General features: G+C 46.0%; 1 protein-coding gene across 3 annotated transcripts in view; it reads right to left on the reverse strand.

The window, feature by feature from the left end:
* Positions 1 to 211: 211 nt before the first annotated feature.
* The window catches only part of DDX4 (DEAD-box helicase 4), a 140405-nt gene continuing 120952 nt past the window's right edge, over positions 212 to 19664 (reverse strand). For all 3 annotated transcript variants that reach the window (XM_073556650.1, XM_073556649.1, XM_073556648.1), the window contains 4 exons: positions 13685 to 13784; positions 12862 to 13138; positions 10993 to 11100; positions 212 to 538 (listed from right to left, as the gene is read on the reverse strand). In XM_073556650.1, the coding sequence (XP_073412751.1) occupies positions 458 to 538; positions 10993 to 11100; positions 12862 to 13138; positions 13685 to 13784 (566 nt within the window). In that variant the 3' untranslated portion in view covers positions 212 to 457. The remainder of the gene's footprint in view (positions 539 to 10992; positions 11101 to 12861; positions 13139 to 13684; positions 13785 to 19664) is intronic.

The raw sequence follows: 19664 nt of genomic DNA on the forward strand, positions 1-19664 counted from the left end.
CCCGTGTCCACCTCCTACTGACACTAAGCTAAAAAGAACATCCTACTTCCTGTCGGTAGGGTGTACACTGCGGAGGAGGAGCTAACTTTTTCTCTGCATAGTGTCAGCCTCCTAGTGGCAGCAGCATACACCCATGGTTCCTGTGTCCCCCAATGAAGCGATAGAGAAAAAGTCATAATGGAGCCATAAAAAAATGCACAAATCCACACAATTAAACTGTACAAATGACAAAAGAAACTTTAATTTTGTGCTCAAATTTTTTTGAGCAACCAGCTACTGGCTATAAACAAAAATGTGGTATTTTCCAAAACAGGGAAATTATATAAATAACACTTTAGTCTGGTAACAGTCCCAAAATGTTTTTTTTTTTCCTTTTTACAAACATACAACATATTGTCCAATAAAAAAAAAACAAATCTTAACGACTCTTCCATGGGCTTGAACATTTGCTCCCCTACTAGCCCCAATTTTCCTCTTCCTCCGCCGCAGGTTGTGAAAATCCAGAATTGCTATAACCGTCCTGTTGATAGCCGCCTCTCTGTAGAAGAGACAAAAACTGCACATTACTAATCAGTAAAGGGGTAGATTGCTGCAAAAAATGAGCGTTTGATTAGTGAAACCACGTACAGTCATTCATTTATCGTAACAGAGAAAAACCTTGACCGTCACGGCAGACAGAGGTCAGGGCTACGTTTTTTTTTAACCCCTTCCTGACATCCGACGTACTATCCCGTCCATGGGACCCGGGCCCCTATGCCCATGGACGGGATAGTACGTCTACCGCGATCAGCGGCGCCCACGTGGTGAGCGCCGCTGATCGCGGCCGGGTGTCAGCTGATTATCACAGCTGACACCCGGCACTATGTCAGGGGCGGTCACGGACCGCCCCCGACACGTTAACCCCTTGCACACCGTGATCAAACATGATCGCGGTGTACCGGGAGTTAAAGGGAAGCATCGGCAGGGAGGGGGCTCCCTCCGTGCTTCCCTGAGCCCCCCACGGCAGCGCAATGTGCAGCGCTGCTGCGGGGGGCTCCTTTCCTCCAAAGCGCAGGCAAGAGGAAGTCTTCTTCAATGCCTGTGACAGATTGCTGACCTGTCACAGTGATCTGTGATGTGACAGATCAGCGACCTGTCACAGGACAGTGATGTCCCACCTGGGACTATGTAATAAAGTAAAAAAAAAATAAAAAAAAGTGTAAAAATAATTTAAAAAAAAACACCAAATAAATTGGTAAAAAAAAAAAAAAAAATTCCCCAATAAATTCTTTTAAAATAAAAAAAACCAAAACAATAAAAGTACACATATTAGGTATCGCCGCGTCCGTAACGACCAGCCCTATAAAACTGTCCCATTAGTTAACCCCTTTAGCGATCCCCTTAAAAAATAAAAATAAAGAACGAAGCAAAAAATGATTTATTATCATACCGCCAAACAAAAAGTGTAATAACGCGCGATCAAAAAGACGCATATAAATATCCATGGTACCGCTGAAAACGTCATCTTGTCCCGCAAAAAACGAGCCGCCACACAGCATCAGCGAAAAAATAAAAAAGTTATAGCTCGCAGAATAAAGCGATGCAAAAATAATTTTTTTATATAAAATAGTTTTCATTGCATAAAACCGACAAAACATAAAAAGGAGATTTTTGTGTACTCACCGTAAAATCTCTTTCTCTTAGCCTTTAATTGGGGGACACAGAACCTTGGGTGTTATGCTGCTGTCCACTAGGAGGCGACACTATGCATAATCTGAAAAAGATTAACTTTGGCTCCTCCTCTGCAGTATACACCCCTGGACGGCGTCAGCCTTCTCCAGTTTTGTGCCAAAGCATAAGGAGGAACGTAACCAAATAACATAACCATGCCTGTAAGAAGGCTACTATGTACGAGCTCAAGAACAATATGAGAACTCAACAGGAAACAAAGGCCCGTAAGGGCAACAGGGTGGGAGCTGTGCCCCCAATTAAAGGCTAAGAGAAAGAGATTTTACGGTGAGTACACAAAAATCTCCTTTACTCTGTCGCCTAATTGGGGGACACAGAACCTTGGGACGTCCCAAAGCAGTCCCTGGGTGGGAAGCAGTGGACGAATATTGTGCTGACAGTCCCCTAGACTTGGGGTACTGCCGCCTGCAGAACCAGTCTACCCAGGCTCGCATCCGCTGAGGACTGGGTATGAACACTGTAGTGTTTCGTAAACGTGTGTAGGCTAGTCCAAGTGGCCGCCTTGCACACTTGTTGTGCCGAAGCCTGATGCCGAATGGCCCAGGAGGCCCCTACTGCCCGTTTAGAGTGTGCCGTGATACCGGCCGGAAGAGGGGAACTGTTAAGTCGGTAGGCCTCATGTATGGTGGACTTGATCCACCTGGCAAGGGTAGCCTTGGAAGCCGGCAACCCCTTGCGACTACCTTCCGTAAGAATGAAGAGGGAATCGGATTTCCGGAAAGGTGCAGTCCTGGACACGTAAATCCGCAATGCTCTGACTAGGTCAAGCGTATGCAGAGCCTTCTCCACTCTATGGACCGGAACCGGGCAAAGGGAAGGCAGTGAAATCTCTTCGTTAAGGTGAAAGTTGGACACAACCTTCGGAAGGAAGGATGGTACCGTGCGGAGAACCACCTTGTCCTGGTGAAAGGCTAGGAAAGGTCGTCTGCAGGAAAGTGCTGACAATTCCGACACTCTGCGTAACGAGGTGATAGCCACTAGAAAAACCACTTTCTGAGACAGAATGGAGAGTGGAACTCCTCTAAGAGGTTCGAAGGGTGGAGCTTGCAATGCTGTCAGGACCAGATTGAGGTCCCACGTATCCATCGGACGTTTGTAGGGAGGAACCAATCGGGAAACTCCCTGGATGAAAGTCCTTACTTGCAGTTTAATAGCAATGCGCTTTTGAAAAAGGACTGAAAGCGCCGACACCTGACTCTTAAGCGAACTTAAGGATAGCTTGGCATCTAGGCCCGATTGAAGAAAACCTAGTACCGTGGGAGGGAATAAGGGAGTGGGACTTGTCCATGAGATTCGCACCAAGAAAAGAAGGCTCTCCAGGTACGATAATAGAGCTTGGCGGAGGCAGGCTTCCTTGCCCTGATCATAGTTGCAATGACTGCCGGTGAAAAACCTGCCTGGGTTAGAATCCAGGTTTCAAGGGCCATGCCGTCAAATTGAGGGCCCCTGAATTCTGGTGGAAGAACGGACCTTGAGACAGAAGGTCGTGGCGGTCGGGTAGACGCCAGGGGCGTCTGCCGTAAGTTGGACGATGTCGGCGTACCAAGTACGTCTGGGCCAGTCTGGCGCGATGAGGATGGTCGGAACTCCCTCTTGCTTGATCTTCCTCACGACCCTGGCGATTAGGGGGAGGGGTTGAAAAATGTACAGGAGTCGGAACTGGGACCAGTCCTGGACCAGGGCAACCGCTCCGAGCGACCGCGGGTCGTGTGTCCTGGCCATGAAATTGGGAACCTTGGTATTGAGATGGGATGCCATTAGGTCCACATCCGGGGTTCCCCAGCGTTGACAGTTCTGGTAAAAAATCTCGGGATGGAGAGACCACTCCCCCGAGTCCATTCCTTGCCTGCTCAGGAAGTCGGCTTCCCAGTTTTCTACACCCGGAATGTGTACCGCGGAAAGTACCGACCTTGTGTCTTCCGCCCAGCGGAGGATATGAGCCACTTCTCTCATCGCCTGGGCGCTGCGGGTCCCGCCTTGGTGATTCACGTATGCCACAGCCGTGGCATTGTCCGACTGTATCCTTATGTGCGAGGCTGCAAGCAAGTGATGAAAGGCTCTCAGTGCCAAGAGAATGGCCCTGATTTCCAGAACATTGATGGGCAATGTCACTTCCCTCGGTGACCACTTGCCCTGTGATGTAGGTGCACCGCCCCCCAGCCTGTCAGGCTTGCATCGGTAGTCAGGATCTTCCATTGTCCTGAGAGGAATGGCTTCCCTCGTGTAAGCGAGGTTGGTTTGAGCCACCAATGCAGGGACCTCCTGGTTGATGACGTCAACCTGAACTCCCTGTCGAGGGAGAAGGGGTTCCTGTCCCAAGATCTGAGTATGGCTAGTTGAAGGACCCTGAGGTGAAACTGGGCAAATGGCACTGCCTCTATTGCTGCTGCCATCCTGCCGAGGATTCTCATGGCAAACCGGAGAGATCGAGGAGGACTGCGAAGGAGTGTGCGAACTCCCAGACGGATGGCCAGTGTCTTGTCCTTGGGAAGGAGCACCAGGCCCCTGGTGGTGTCGAATACCATTCCCAGGAATGTTAGAGTCCGAGTTGGGATGGTCGACGATTTCTGTAGGTTGACTAGCCATCCCAGGCGACTCAGAGTGTCTAGAGTGATTGAGACACTGACCTCGCAGTCTTTGAAAGTGGGAGACTTGACGAGGAGGTCGTCCAGGTACGGGACGACTAGAATGCCTCTTGAGTGCAGGACGTCCATGGTGGCCGCCATGACTTTGGTGAACGTTCTTGGAGCCTTGGCGAGTCCGAATGGAAGGGCGACAAACTGGTAGTGGTTTTGGTTGACCGCGAACCTGAGAAACCTTTGGTGGGCGGGAGCAATTGGTATGTGGAGATACGCATCCTGTATGTCTATGGAGGCGAGGTATTCTCCCTGCTCCATGGATGCAATGATGGACCGGAGGGACTCCATGCGGAAATGACGGACCCGTACGTAATTGTTGAGCTGTTTTAGGTCCAGTATGGGTCGGACGCCGCCTCCTTTCTTGGGGACTACGAACAAATTTGAGTAGAATCCTCGGAATCTCTCGTTCGCGGGAACCGGCACCACAACTCCTGATTGAAGGAGAGAGGAAACCGCTTGGTGGAAAACACGAGCCTTTTCTGGTGGTGTTGGAGGAACAGAAAGGAAGAACAGGTTCGGTGGAACGGAAGTGAACTCTATCTTGTATCCGGAAGACACTATTTCCCTGACCCACCTGTCTTCTGTAATAGGCAGCCAGACTTGCTGAAAGAGTAAAAGTCGGCCGCCTACTGGTGGGGTGTCTTCCGGAGGTCTCGAGTCATGATGAAGTGAAGTTCTGAGGTTCTCCTCCCTTGGGTTTCGCTTGGCCTGCTTTCGACTGCCAAGCCCTGTCCGGTCGCTGCTGCGTCCGTGGGTTGTCTCTGCGTGGAGAACGGTTGCGGTTTTGCACTGGGAAACGGACCAGCCCGAGGAATTCCGAAAGGATCGGAATCGCGTCTGGTTTCTTCGTTTAAACGTGCGTTTCGGTTTTAGTTGAGGGAGAGAGGTACTCTTACCCCTGGTGGCATTGGTTATCATGGTGTCCAACTTTTCGCCGAAAAGTCTACCAGTAGAATACGCAAGTCGCGTGAGGGACTTCTTTGAGGCCGCATCCGCTTTCCATTCTCGCAGCCAGAGGATGCGTCGGATCGTGATGGCGTTTGATGCTATTCCCGCTACACCTCTGGCGGAATCCAGGGCTGCATGAATCATGTAGTCTGCTACCACTGCCATCTGGACCGCTTGGTCCGAGAGTTCAGGATTTGAAGCCTGAAGACCCTCCTGTAGTCTTTTGGCCCAAGCTAGGATGGCCTTGGCTGCCCAAACTGAAGCAAACGCAGGGCCCAGAGAGGCGCCTGCCGCTTCGAAAATAGAACGAGCCATGCGTTCTACTTGCCGGTCTGCTGCGTCCCTGAGGGTTGAGCTATCCGGCAGAGAGAGTAAAGTCTGCGCTGCTAGCCTAGAAACCGGAGGGTCCACTTCAGGTGGATCTGCCCATTGTTTGGTGTCTTCCTGTGGGAAGGGGTACTTCGCTTCCAGATATTTGCGATTAGCGAATTTTTTGTCCGGCTGCGCAAACTGTTTGGTAAGTATTTTCTCAAACTCATCGTGATTAGGGAAGACCTTAGGTGGTTTTTGAACACTTTCGAAGCAAATCCTATGTTTTGGGACTTCTGGGGGCGACTCTGGAATTTTTAGCACCCGATGAATAGAAGAAATTATGTCCTCAACTAGCGCTGTATTGCTAGGGGGAGAAGGTACCACGGACCTGACCGTTTCATTATCTGAGTCGGAGTCACAGATGCCCTCCGAATCCTGTGCCTCGCTAGGGTGATCCCTGGAGGGCGACCTGGGGCGGGGGTCTTCTGTGGTGGGGGATCCCTGTGGTAAATTGCACTGTCTGTCTGTGGCAGGGGACTGCCCAGGAGACCTGGAATGACGCTGTCTCTCCCTAGAGGGGGACGACCTTGTGCTATAGTGCGACTCAGGTGATCGAGACCTGTGAGTCCGCTTACGTCTGTGAGAGTCGGAAGCAGCATGTTCCTGAGACAAGCTGTCCGTTTGCTGTGTACAGTCCATAGCCGGGGCCCGACTCTGCAGAGCTTGCAGCAATGTAGCAGTTAGGTTGTCTATGGACTGTGACATAGACTGAGACATCTGAGTTGCCCATTCCGGCGTGGCCTGTGACACTGAAGCGTCAGTAGGGACTCCCTGGGGTTCTGACCCAGAGTTCTGGATGCAGTCCCGGCAGTGCGGATACGTGCTGCCACTAGGGAGCGTGGCTTTGCAGGCTGTGCAGAATGCATAGAAACATTCCTGCCTGGTTCTCTTCCTTGAGCTCGGCATAGTGCACAGAGGCTGGCTATAAGGGATCGTACAGGGGTGGCTACGCAGAGGGAACCCACAGAAAGCCTTATAGGAAGTATAGATTCACAGCTGAGTAATGAGAACCCAGCTGTGAGCTTACCCCACCGGTGTGCCCCTAGGTCCAGCGCCGACAGATCCCAGTTCTGTGCCCCCCGGAGACCGCTGTGATGCTTCTCTCCTGGATCTCATCCAGAAAAAATGGCCACCGGGGCTCTGAGGAGAGGGAGGAGGGGGCGGAGAGCTGAAAAGGGTGCGCTGGGCTGTGTAAAAACGCCCCCTTTCTGCCTCAATCCGCCCCTTCTATGACACTCCAGTGTGTCATTTGGGTCATCCGGGGGGCGGGGAAAAGGCGGCGGCTTCAGCTAGGCCGGAGCCGCGGTCTAAATTTGAAGCCTGATGCCCAGGAGGGCTCCAGAGCGGCGCGGTAGTCCGGGGGGGGCGGATTTGTACCAGACCCCCCCAGAACGGTAGACTGGATAGCGGTGGGGGTAGCAGGGGTAGCGGTTTTTGTATGGGGGGCCCCTGAAGGGCTATGGAGCCGCTGCTGCTGCAGAGACAGGGACGCAGCAAAAGCCCTGTTTCTGCTGTGCCATCCAGTCCGCACCCTCCCCCGGCCCCCACAGGATCCCTCAGCCGGCCTGGGGTCCCTGGAAGCTGCGGAATGCTGCCTGATCTCCGACCCTACCTGAGGCGTCTCAACCTAATACCCCCTGCGGGGGATTAGGGAGGGTGCGTCTGTCACCGTCAGGGGGTCTTCATCCTCGCCTCAACCTCAACCCAGACCCCTTAAAAGGGGTTGGGGAAGGAGGGGGGTCTCGACCTCGAACCAGGACCCGAGGGACTGGGGAGGGAGCGACATGGGGAAAAAACCACCTCGACCTCAACCGGGTACCCCTAATAGGGGACCGAGGAGGGAGCCATGCCGGGAGTCTCGCTGGAGACCCACTTTTCTTCATCTGTATTTCCGTGAAAAAAAGGAAAAAAACGGAAGAAAAAAGGTGTGCCTCCTTGCTACACTAAGCAAAAAACTGGAGAAGGCCGACGCCGTCCAGGGGTGTATACTGCAGAGGAGGAGCCAAAGTTAATCTTTTTCAGATTATGCATAGTGTCGCCTCCTAGTGGACAGCAGCATAACACCCAAGGTTCTGTGTCCCCCAATTAGGCGACAGAGTAAAAACGACCTAAATGAGGTATCGCTGTAACTGTACTGACCCGAAGAATGAAACCGCATCATCAATTTTACCGCACGCGTAACGGTGTAAACGCACCCCCCCAAAAGAAAATTATGAAACGCTGGTTTTTGTTCATTCTGCGTCCCAAAAATCGGAATAAAAAGCGATCAAAAAATGTCACGTGCCCGAAAATGGTACCAATAAAAACGTCAACTCGTCCCGCAAAAAATAAGACCTCACATGACTCGGTGGGGCAAAATACGGAAAAATTATAGCTCTCAATATATGGTGATGCAAAAACTATTTTTTACAATAAAAAGCGTCTTTTAGCGTGCGACAGCTGCCAAAAATAAAAACCGCCATAAATAGTAAATCAAACCCCCCGTTATCACTCCCTTAGTTAGGGAAAAATAATAAAATTAAAAAAAATGTATTTATTTCCATTTTTCCATTAGGGCTAGGGCTTGGGTTAGGGTTGGGGCTGAGATTAGGGTGTGTTGGGGTTCGGGGTGGAGTTAGAATTGGGGGTTTCCACTGTTTGGGCACATCAGGGGCTCTCCAAATGCAACATTGCGTCTGATCTCAATTCCAGCCAATTCTGAGTTGAAAAAGTCATATGGTGCTCCTTCCCTTCCAAGCTCTGCCATGCGCCCAGTGTTTTACCCCCACATGTAGGGTATCAGCCTACTCAGGACAAATTGCAAAACAATTTTTGGGGTCCAATTTCTCCTGTTACCCTTAGGAAAATAAAAAATTGGGGGCAAAAATATCATTTTTGTGGAAAAAAATGATTTTTTTATTTTCACGTCCAAGCGTTATAAACTTCTGTGAAGCACTTGGGGGTTCAAAGTGCTCACCACACATCTAGATAAGTTCCTTAGGGGTTCTCGTTTCCAAAATGGGGTCATTTGTGGGTGTTTCCACTGTTTAGGTACATTAGGGGCTCTCCAAAGGCAACATGACACCCGCAGACCATTCGATCAAAGTCTGCATTCCAAAACGTCACTACTTCCCTTCCGAGCCCTGACGTGTGTCCATACAGTAGTTTTCTCCCACACATGGGGTGTCAGCATACTCAGGACAAATTGGACAACAACTTTTGGGGTTCAATTTCTCCTGTTACCCTTGGGAAAATAAAAAAATTGGGGACTAATTGATCACGTTTGTGGAAAAAATACGATTTTTTTTATTTTCATGCCCTGGCATTATAAACTTCTGTGAAGCCCTTGGGGGGTTCAAAGTGTTCACCTCACATCTAGATAAGTTCCTTAGGGGGTCTAGTTTTCAAAATGGGGTCATTTGTGGGGGGTTTCCACTGTTTAGGTACATTAGGAGCTCTCCAAAGGCAACATGACACCCGCAGACCATTCCATCAATGTCTGCATTCCAAAAGTCACTACTTCCCTTCCGAGCCCTGACGTGTGTCCATACAGTAGTTTTCTCCCACATATGGGGTGTCAGCTTACTCAGGACAAATTGGACAACAACTTTTGGGGTCCAATTTCTCCTGTTACCCTTGGGAAAATAAAGAAAAAAGGTGACTAAAAGATCATGTTTGTGGAAAAAATACGAATTTTTTATTTTCACGCCCGGGCGTTATAAACTTCTGCTAAGCACTGGGGGGTTCAAAGTGCTCACCACACATCTAGATAAGTTCCTTGGGGGGTCTAGTTTCCAAAATGGTGTCATTTGTGGGGGGTTTCCACTGTTTAGGTACATCAGGGGTTTTCCAATCACGACATGGTGTCCGATCTCAATTCCAGCCAAAAACGTCAAATGGCGCTGCTTCCCTTCCGAGCTCTGCCATGCGCCCAAATAGTGGTTTACCCCCACATGTGGGGTATCAGCATACTCAGGACAAATTGCACAATAACTTTTAGGGTGCTGTTACCCTTGGGAAAATAAAAATTGGGGTGAAAAGATCATTTTTGTGGAAAAAATATGATTTTTTAATTGTACCGCTGTACGTTATAAACTTCTGTAAAGCCCTTGTGGGTTCAAAGTTCTCACCACATATCTAGATAAGTTCCTTGGGGGGTCTAGTTTCCAAAATGGGATCACTTGTAGGGGGTTTCCACTGTTTAGGTACATCAGGGACTCTCCAAACGTGACATGGCGTCCGATCTGAATTCCAGCCAATTTTGCATTGAAAAAGTCAAACGGCGCTCCTTCCATTCTGAGCTCTGCCATGCGCCGAAACAGTCGTTCCCCCCCACAAATCAGGTATCAGCGTACTCAGGACAAATTGCACAATAACTTTTGCAGTCCAATTTCTCCTGTTACCCTTGGTAAAATAAAAAAAAATTGAACCTGAAGTATTTTTTTTGTGAAAAAAAGTTAGATGTTCATTTTTTTTAAATATTCAAAAAAATTCCTGTGACGCACCTAAAGGGTTAATAAACTTCTTGAATGTGGTTTTGAGCACCTTAAGGGGTGCAGTTTTTAGAATGGTGTCACTTTTGGGTATTTTCTATCATATAGATCCCTCAAAGTGGCTTCAAATGTGATGTGGTCCTAAAAATAAAATGGCGTTGTAAAAATGAGAAATCGCTGGTCAACTTTTAACCCTTAACTTCCTAACAAAAAAAAATTTTGGTTCCAAAATTGTGCTGATGTAAAGTAAACATGTGGGAAATGTTAGTTATCAAGTTTTTTTGTGTGCCGTATCTCTGTGATTTAAGGGCATAAAAATTCAAAGTTGGAAAATTGCGAAATTTTCAAAATTTTTGCCAAATTTCTATTTTTATCACAAATAAACGCAAGTTATTTGAATGAAATTTTACCACTAACATGAAGTACAATATGTCACGAGAAAACAATGTCAGAATCACCGGGATCCATAGAAGAGTTCCAGAGTTATGACCTCATAAAGGTACAGTGGTCAGAATTGTAAAAATTGGCCCGGTCATGAACGTGCAAACCACCCTTGGGGGTGAAGGGGTTAAAGCATTAAAAACTCATTCACACTTTGTGGTCATATTGCAGTTTTTAACCACAATTTAAAAAAACGTTTGAAGCAAGAAAAAGGGAAGATATCCTAGAGAGTATTCACATTGGTGGTTATCAAAACTAAATGCTGTGAGCAGTAAGTTTTAGCTTTAAACAGCTCCAATAAATTGGGGCTTTATGACTAGCAGCCATATGCTACTTCACTTTTCCTTGGCTATACACACACTGACAGACTTGTTGTGCCGTATAAAACTCACCTTCCGGTTATCTACTGAAGCAAAATTTCTTGAAGTCTGACTGTAGCTTGACATACCATGGGCACCGAATGCAACTTCCTCCAGCCAAAGAGGGACCTCCTGTTCAGCCTACAAGAGGCAAGGATTGTAAAAAGATATTTTTGATAGTGCTCAAAATATATATTTATATATATATATATATATATATACACACACTGCTCAAAAAAAAATAAAGGGAACACTGACATACCACATTGTAGATATCACTGAATGAAATATTGCAGCTGCAAATCTTTTTTCATTGCATAGTGGCATGCGTTGAGAACAAAGTAAAGAGTCCTCCAAAGAAATGCCACCCCACACCATTACTGACCCACTGCCAAACCACAGAGTCTCCAGACTGTCACATGTGCTCAGTGTGAACCTGCTTTCATCTGTGAAGAGCACAGGGCGCCAGTTGCGAATTTGCCAATCTTGGTGTTCTGTGGCAAATGCCAAGCGTCCTGCACAGTGTTGAGCTGTGAGCACAACCCCCATCTGTGGACGTCGATCCCTCAGACCATCCTCATGGAGTCAGTTTCTAACAGACAAACCAGCAGACACATGCACATTTGTGGCTTGCTGGAGGTCATTTTGCAGGGCTCTGGCAGTGCTCCTCCTTGCACAAAGTCTGAGGTAGCGGTCCTACTGCTGGGTTGTTGCCCTCCTACAGCGCACTCCACGTCTCCTGGTGTACTGGCCTGTCCCCTGATAGCGCCTGCAGCCTCTTAACACTACGCTGACAGACACAGCAAACATTCTTACCATAGCTCGCATTGATGTGCCATCCAGGATGAGCTGCACTACCTGAGCCACTTGTGTGGGTTGTAGAGTCCGTCTCATGCTACCACGGGCGTGAAAGCACAACCAACATTCAAAAGTGACCAAAACATCAGCCAGAAAGCATTGGTACTGAGATGTGGTCTCTGGTCCCCACCTGCAGACCCACTCCATTATTGAGGGTGTCTTGATAATTGCTGATTATTTCCATCTGTTGTCTATTCCATTTGCACAACAGCATGTTAAATTGATTGTCAATCAGTGTTTCCTCCAAGAGAGCCAGTGGTTTGCTTGCTGGGATACGTGGAGGAGTTAAAAGTCGAAAACAATCTGAAGGTGGCAAATGCTAGATTACTATATATGGCTCGAAAGGTAATGGTGAGGAATTGGATAAAGGAAGATCCACCTTCAAGGGGAGAATACCTTGCCTATGTGAAGCATGTCCTTAAAGCTGGAGAAGGGGTCTACAATAAAAGGGGAAAACTGGTGATGTATGACAAACTGTGGACACCTTGGATGGAATTGGGATGAGTGGATAGGTGAATGAACAGTCTCGGGGGTTGGTATATGCGGGTTGTTTGTCTACACTGCTATAACAGATGATGGTGTATAATGCAATTCTATACACATGTACAGGTGGTGTTAAAGGGATAATACGAGCTGTCTAAAGGGGGAAGGGGTGAGGTGAATTTGCATTGTTATGGGGGGGGTGGTTTATAGGAAAATAAAAAATGCTTGTACCACTGTTGTATGAATACTGTGATGTTCTTCTTAATAAAAATCTATTCGAGTTAAAAAATCTGTGTTGTTTCCTAAGTGGACAGTTTGATTTCAGAGAAGTTTGATTTACTTGTTATATTCTGTTGTTTAAGTGTTCCCTTTACTTTTTTGAACAGTGTAATAAATTATTGTGTGTGTGTGATATATCCCCTGTAACTGGAGCCTTTGTTACAGGGGAAAAACCCTCCTGCCTGCATAGTAGAACTATCTACTCCTAGAAGTCAGCAACTCCTGACATCTTACTAACACAAATATACCTTATAAAAATGTCACAATCCATGCTTCACTTACATCGGTTAAGACTTTTACTAGTCCTCGACAAACGAGTTTTTCATCTTCACCTCTAATATTAAAAAAGGAAATTGCTTTTCCAGTGTTGCCGCAACGACCGGTGCGTCCAATTCGGTGAACATATTCGTCTATGTCACTCGGAATGTCAAAGTTTATCACATGAAGAACATTCTCAATGTCTAATCCTCTGGCAGCAACAGAAGTGGCTACGATCACCGGGCACTCGCCAGAGCGGAAATCTGTCAGAGCTTTCTCCCTCTCTGGTTGTAGTCGGTCCCTAAAAAAAAAAAAAAAAAAAAAAAAAAAAAGATTCAGAGACCAATATCTTAGGCTAGTTTCTCACTAGCATTCAGCAGAGCTGCGGAGGACTGCGTAGTTCCTGTGTGAAGCCCCGCCCACTGCCGCACCTACAACAAATTGCAACACGATGCGTTCAACGTGGGTCGCCGCATCGTCAAAAGGGCGCATACGGACGCATCTGCACGACCTGTGTAACTAATGTTAAACATAGGTACGCAGGAAGCATGCTGACGTAGGCGGAGCTGACCGGAGGAGGTGCGGCAATGGGCGGATCTTCACGGAGGAACTACTCAGCCCTCTGCCAAAAGCAAATGTGAAGCTGGCCTTATATGGTCTGGAAATCTGGAGTCATATCTGTAGGTTTTAGTGTACTGGAGTGATTTCATTTCACAACTCTTTTGCTTAAACATTTGTAATTTTAAACTTTGGTGCTTGGAACTTTCTTAAAAGAAAATCAGGAAACCATTAAAAAAAAAACAATTTTTGCACTTTTTTCAGGAAAACATGTTGACCACGCTCTTACCCATGAATGCTAGTTGACTTTATATTTTCTTGAACTAAAAAAGAAGCGATGAAATCCGCCTTCTTTTTGGTTTTCACGAAGACCATTGTGCGCTCGTGACCTAGAAATAATTGCGGAGTTACTAAAATAATATATATATATATATATATATATCTATTCTAAAAAGAAAACAGAAAGCAGCACCAAAAGACAACAAAGGGTGCAAAAAATCCTTCCAGGTATGTACCAAACCTCATGCTATAGTCCAAAAGAACGAATAGAAAAAAAAGTGTGATTTATTGGCCCATGTGCGACGTTTCGGTCCAAGCTTGAGAAAGGTCCACATCTTGGACTGTAACATCGCACATGGGCCAATAAATCACACTTATTTTTTCTATTGAAGTGCTGCCTTCGTTCTTTTGGAATATATATATCACACACATACACACAGGGTGGGCCATTTATATGAATACACCTAAATAAAATGGGATGGGTTGGTGATATCAACTTTTTGTTTGTCACATTAGTATTTGGGAGAGGGGCAAACTTTTCAAGATTGGTGGGGACCATGGTGGCCAATTTGAAGGCTTGGATCCAACTTTTATATTTTCCAATGGGAAGAGGGTCATGTGACATCAAACTTATTGAGAATTTCACAAGAAAAACAATGGTGTGCTTGATTTTAACGTGAGTTATTTACAAGTCTATGACCACTTATAAAATGTGTTCAAAGTGCTACCCATTGTGTTGGATTGTCAATGCAACCCTTTTTTCCCCACTCTTGACACACTGATCGCAACACTGCAGAAGAAATGCTAGTCTAAGGGGATCAGATTCCTTGTAGGAATGCTCGGACCGGACACCCATAATGTGGTGGTGCACCATCTTGCTCAAAAAACTCAGGGAACGTGCCATCTTCAGTGCATAAAGAAGGCAACACTTCATGTAGCAATTTCAGATATCCAGTGGCATTGAGGTTTCCATTGATGAAGAATGGTCCCACTAGCTTTGTACCCCACACACCACACCATACCATCAATTATGGGTGTCAGGTCCGAGCATTCCTTCATGAACAGTTACCAGGAAAGTGGATTGGTCGTTATGGGCCAGTTGAATGGCCACCAAGGTATTCAGATCTGACCCCCTTAGACTTATCTTTGGGGTCATCTGAAGGCAATTGTCTATGCTGTGAAGATACGAGATGTGCAGCATCTGAAATGGATACTGGAAGCCTGTGCTAGCATTTCTTCTGTGGTGTTACTATCAGTGTCAAGAGTGGGAGAAGAGGGTTGCATTGACAATCCAACACAATGGGCAGCACTTTGAACACATTTTATAATTGGTCATAAACTTGTAAATAACTCACGTTAAAACCAAGCACACCATTGTTTTTCTTGTGAAATTCTCAATAAGTTTGATGTGTCACATGACCCTCTTCCCACTGAAAAAAATAAACGGCCGACTTCAAAATGGACACCATGGTCACTACTAGAGTTGAGCGACTTTTGGTTTTTTAGGGTCGCGTTTTGTTTCGTGAAACCCGACTTTTCCAAAAGTCGGGTCGAGCAAGATCGTCCGATTATAGGGAAAAGTCGGGGTCGTCCCAAAACACGAAACCCAATGTAAGTCAATGGGGAATAAAAGTCGGCAGTGAGAGGAGGACAGGAAACACACCTACAGTGCCCATTTGAATGCCAAAAGCATCAATTCTTCTTACTTAAGCTTGTCAACCTTAATTAACTTCATAATACAAGTTACGCACTGAAAAATGGGGGTTATTTGGCTACAGACTGTGGGGGGGGAGGGCTGGCTCCAGGTTTTCATGTGCCCTGGGCGAAAGAGCGCCCCTTTAACACATACCACAACTCATCATGCTCCGATACGGCAGAGAAATAGCGGTATAGTACAATGAAAAATACCTCACTTTTTACATCTCATGACGAGGCCCATCTATTTCTCCATACAGAATCATTGGTCCCATATAATGTTTGAAACAGTATATGATGAGCTCCACATAATGCTACAGTATATGTTGGTCCCCATGGATGAAGCTCCACTGTCTTATGGGCCCAAATAATGCTCCAAACATAATGGGCCCCATTTCTAATGCTCTAGTGTATAATGGGCCCTGTAAATGCTGCTCCAGTGTCTGATGTCCACCTTTGGAATGTTCCAGTGTATGGTGGGCCCCATCTATCATTCTCCAGAGTATAGTGCTCCCCAAAAATTGCTGTCCCAACATTGAAAACAATCAAATAAGTCTCCTCGCTAGGGAATCCCTGTACTAGTCTGGACTCCTCGTCGTCCCCATCTTCCATCTCACTGCACAGTATTTCAACCTTGCAAGTGCTGTGATCCTGAGCAAGCAGGGAGGGCCCACTCGTTGGCGACGACACTGGCACAGGGCCCCTGATAGTACGGTGGTGTGTCTGATGGCGGGTGGGCCGAACCTGCACTTTCATCTGCAGCTTCCTCTTTGTCACCGTGTAAGATGGAACTGTATATGGGAAGGGTAACCTGAGTTTCATCAGGGTCAGATTCAGGCCGTGTAGCGTGCGAGGGGAATGTAGTGGTCTGGGTCAATGTACCAGCAGATTCATCGAGCAGTGGCTGGGCATCAGTGCACTTGTGTCGCCCCCAGGAGTACGGTCGCCACAGTGGCATTACCTTCCTCCTAGGGAGTGTGATGTCATGCTTGGGAGCAACGAAGGATCTCTCTAGCAGGTTAACTGATTGGGCGGCGTTATTCCCACGAGTCATGACCCTCCAAACAGCATTCATGAAGGCAAAGTGTTTGTTTTACGTGGGCAGTATGGTTGCAAAGCTGAACCTTAAAGGAATGTCCAAAAGGGCACCACCAGGAGTGGAGCCTACGGTTAAATTCGACTCCACCTGGGAAACCTCAACCATGCCAGCTACAGAACAGATGCACACATTGCAAGCTTAATTCCGTTAACGAACGAGACTCCGTCATGCCCCGCGGTCCGAGTCAGGCTTACTAGAGGGACACGTGAGGCTCTGGCACATGAGATTGGCCAATAACTGGTCTGTCATGCCCTTACATGTCCGTGGCTGCATGCGCGCTACACTGAAAAGGCCAGCGTTTGTCGCTTACAGGTGCAGATAACCCGCTGAACAACGTTAGTGATGGGGATCACTGATTACAATTATTACCCGCGAACAATGATTTCCCAGTAAGTGCAGGTCAACCGCAGTTCCGGAATTAGGCCTAACCGTCATTCCTGAAAAAATGAAAAACTTACGTGTGCAAACCACAGGTGCTGTAGCTTGCTTAACAGCTCGCCAGCCGTTCTCACGCCCAGTATGGATTACACGTGATTGCACAAAGGTTAGAAAGGGTACCGTATCCCCGGATAACATGTATGGATAGCGTACACATTCAAAATATATGTCTCAGGAGGCAGGCTCAGACGGTGTGAGGCCCAGTATGGATTGCACGTGATTGCACAAAGGTTAGAAAGGGTACCGTATCCCCAGATAACATGTATGGATAGCGTACACACTCAAAATATATGTCTCAGGAGGCAGGCTCAGACGGTGTTAAGCCCAGTATGGATTGCACGTGATTGCACAAAGGTTAGAAAGGGTACCGTATCCCCAGATAACATGTATGGATAGCGTACACATTCAAAATATATGTCTCAGGAGGCAGGCTCAGACGGTGTCAGGCCCAGTATGGATTGCACGTGATTGCACAAAGGTTAGAAAGGGTACCGTATCCCCAGATAACATGTATGGATAGCGTACACATTCAAAATATATGTCTCAGGAGGCAGGCTCAGACGGTGTTAGGCCCAGTATGGATTGCACGTGATTGCACAAAGGTTAGAAAGGGTACCGTATCCCCAGATAACATGTATGGATAGCGTACACATTCAAAATATATAGAAAACCAAAAGCAAAACACAAAACAAATATCCTGGAATAAAAAAGTAAAAAAATATATTGCAAAAATTGCATGAAGGTAGTAATAATAGTAATAAGGGTATTTAGTTAACATAATTTTGATCAAAATAATGTAGAAGCCATCCCGCCACGTAACGGCAACCCTTGTGGGACAGTCCTAACTCTTGTATTTAAAACCTTTCCACTTGTCAAGTGACGTAAATGTGAACAAGGACAGAGGGACTGAACCACCAGTAATAGTATAGGCCAGACAGGATGGATTTTCCAACTCAGAAACAGGGCGGTCACACCCTTATATGCACAGAATGCACAATGAAACAAATGAGAAACTGGGTCTGAGCAGAAAAAGTAAATTAATGTGCATGCAAAATGTAATTGCATATGAACACATGACCTTTACACAGAGAAAACCAAAAGCAAAACACAAAACAAATATCCTCATTTGTTTCATTGTGCATTCTGTGCATATAAGGGTGTGACCGCCCTGTTTCTGAGTTGGAAAATCCATCCTGTCTGGCCTATACTATTACTGGTGGTTCAGTCCCTCTGTCCTTGTTCACATTTACGTCACTTGACAAGTGGAAAGGTTTTAAATACAAGAGTTAGGACTGTCCCACAAGGGTTGCCGTGACGTGGCGGGATGGCTTCTACATTATTTTGATCAAAATTATGCTAACTAAATACCCTTATTACTATTATTACTACCTTCATGCAATTTTTGCAATATATTTTTTTTACTTTTTTATTCCAGGATATTTGTTTTGTGTTTTGCTTTTGGTTTTCTCTGTGTAAAGGTCATGTGTTCATATGCAATTACATTTTGCATGCACATTAATTTACTTTTTCTGCTCAGACCCAGTTTCTCATTTGTTTCATTGTGCATTCTGTGCATATAAGGGTGTGACCGCCCTGTTTCTGAGTTGGAAAATCCATCCTGTCTGGCCTATACTATTACTGGTGGTTCAGTCCCTCTGTCCTTGTTCACATTTACGTCACTTGACAAGTGGAAAGGTTTTAAATACAAGAGTTAGGACTGTCCCACAAGGGTTGCCGTGACGTGGCGGGATGGCTTCTACATTATTTTGATCAAAATTATGCTAACTAAATACCCTTATTACTATTATTACTACCTTCATGCAATTTTTGCAATATATTTTTTTACTTTTTTATTCCAGGATATTTGTTTTGTGTTTTGCTTTTGGTTTTCTCTGTGTAAAGGTCATGTGTTCATATGCAATTACATTTTGCATGCACATTAATTTACTTTTTCTGCTCAGACCCAGTTTCTCATTTGTTTCATTGTGCATTCTGTGCATATAAGGGTGTGACCGCCCTGTTTCTGAGTTGGAAAATCCATCCTGTCTGGCCTATACTATTACTGGTGGTTCAGTCCCTCTGTCCTTGTTCACATTTACGTCACTTGACAAGTGGAAAGGTTTTAAATACAAGAGTTAGGACTGTCCCACAAGGGTTGCCGTGACGTGGCGGGATGGCTTCTACATTATTTTGATCAAAATTATGTTAACTAAATACCCTTATTACTATTATTACTACCTTCATGCAATTTTTGCAATATATTTTTTTACTTTTTTATTCCGGGATATTTGTTTTGTGTTTTGCTTTTGGTTTTCTCTGTGTAAAGGTCATGTGTTCATATGCAATTACATTTTGCATGCACATTAATTTACTTTTTCTGCTCAGACCCAGTTTCTCATTTGTTTCATTGTGCATTCTGTGCATATAAGGGTGTGACCGCCCTGTTTCTGAGTTGGAAAATCCATCCTGTCTGGCCTATACTATTACTGGTGGTTCAGTCCCTCTGTCCTTGTTCACATTTACGTCACTTGACAAGTGGAAAGGTTTTAAATACAAGAGTTAGGACTGTCCCACAAGGGTTGCCGTGACGTGGCGGGATGGCTTCTACATTATTTTGATCAAAATTATGTTAACTAAATACCCTTATTACTATTATTACTACCTTCATGCAATTTTTGCAATATACTTTTTTACTTTATTCCAGGATATTTGTTTTGTTTTTGGTTTTCTCTGTGTAAAGGTCATGTGTTCATATGCA

This window comes from Dendrobates tinctorius, unplaced genomic scaffold, assembly GCF_039654945.1.
Source record: "Dendrobates tinctorius isolate UK_male_01 unplaced genomic scaffold, ASM3965494v1 ptg000237l, whole genome shotgun sequence".
NCBI lineage: Eukaryota > Metazoa > Chordata > Amphibia > Anura > Dendrobatidae > Dendrobates > Dendrobates tinctorius.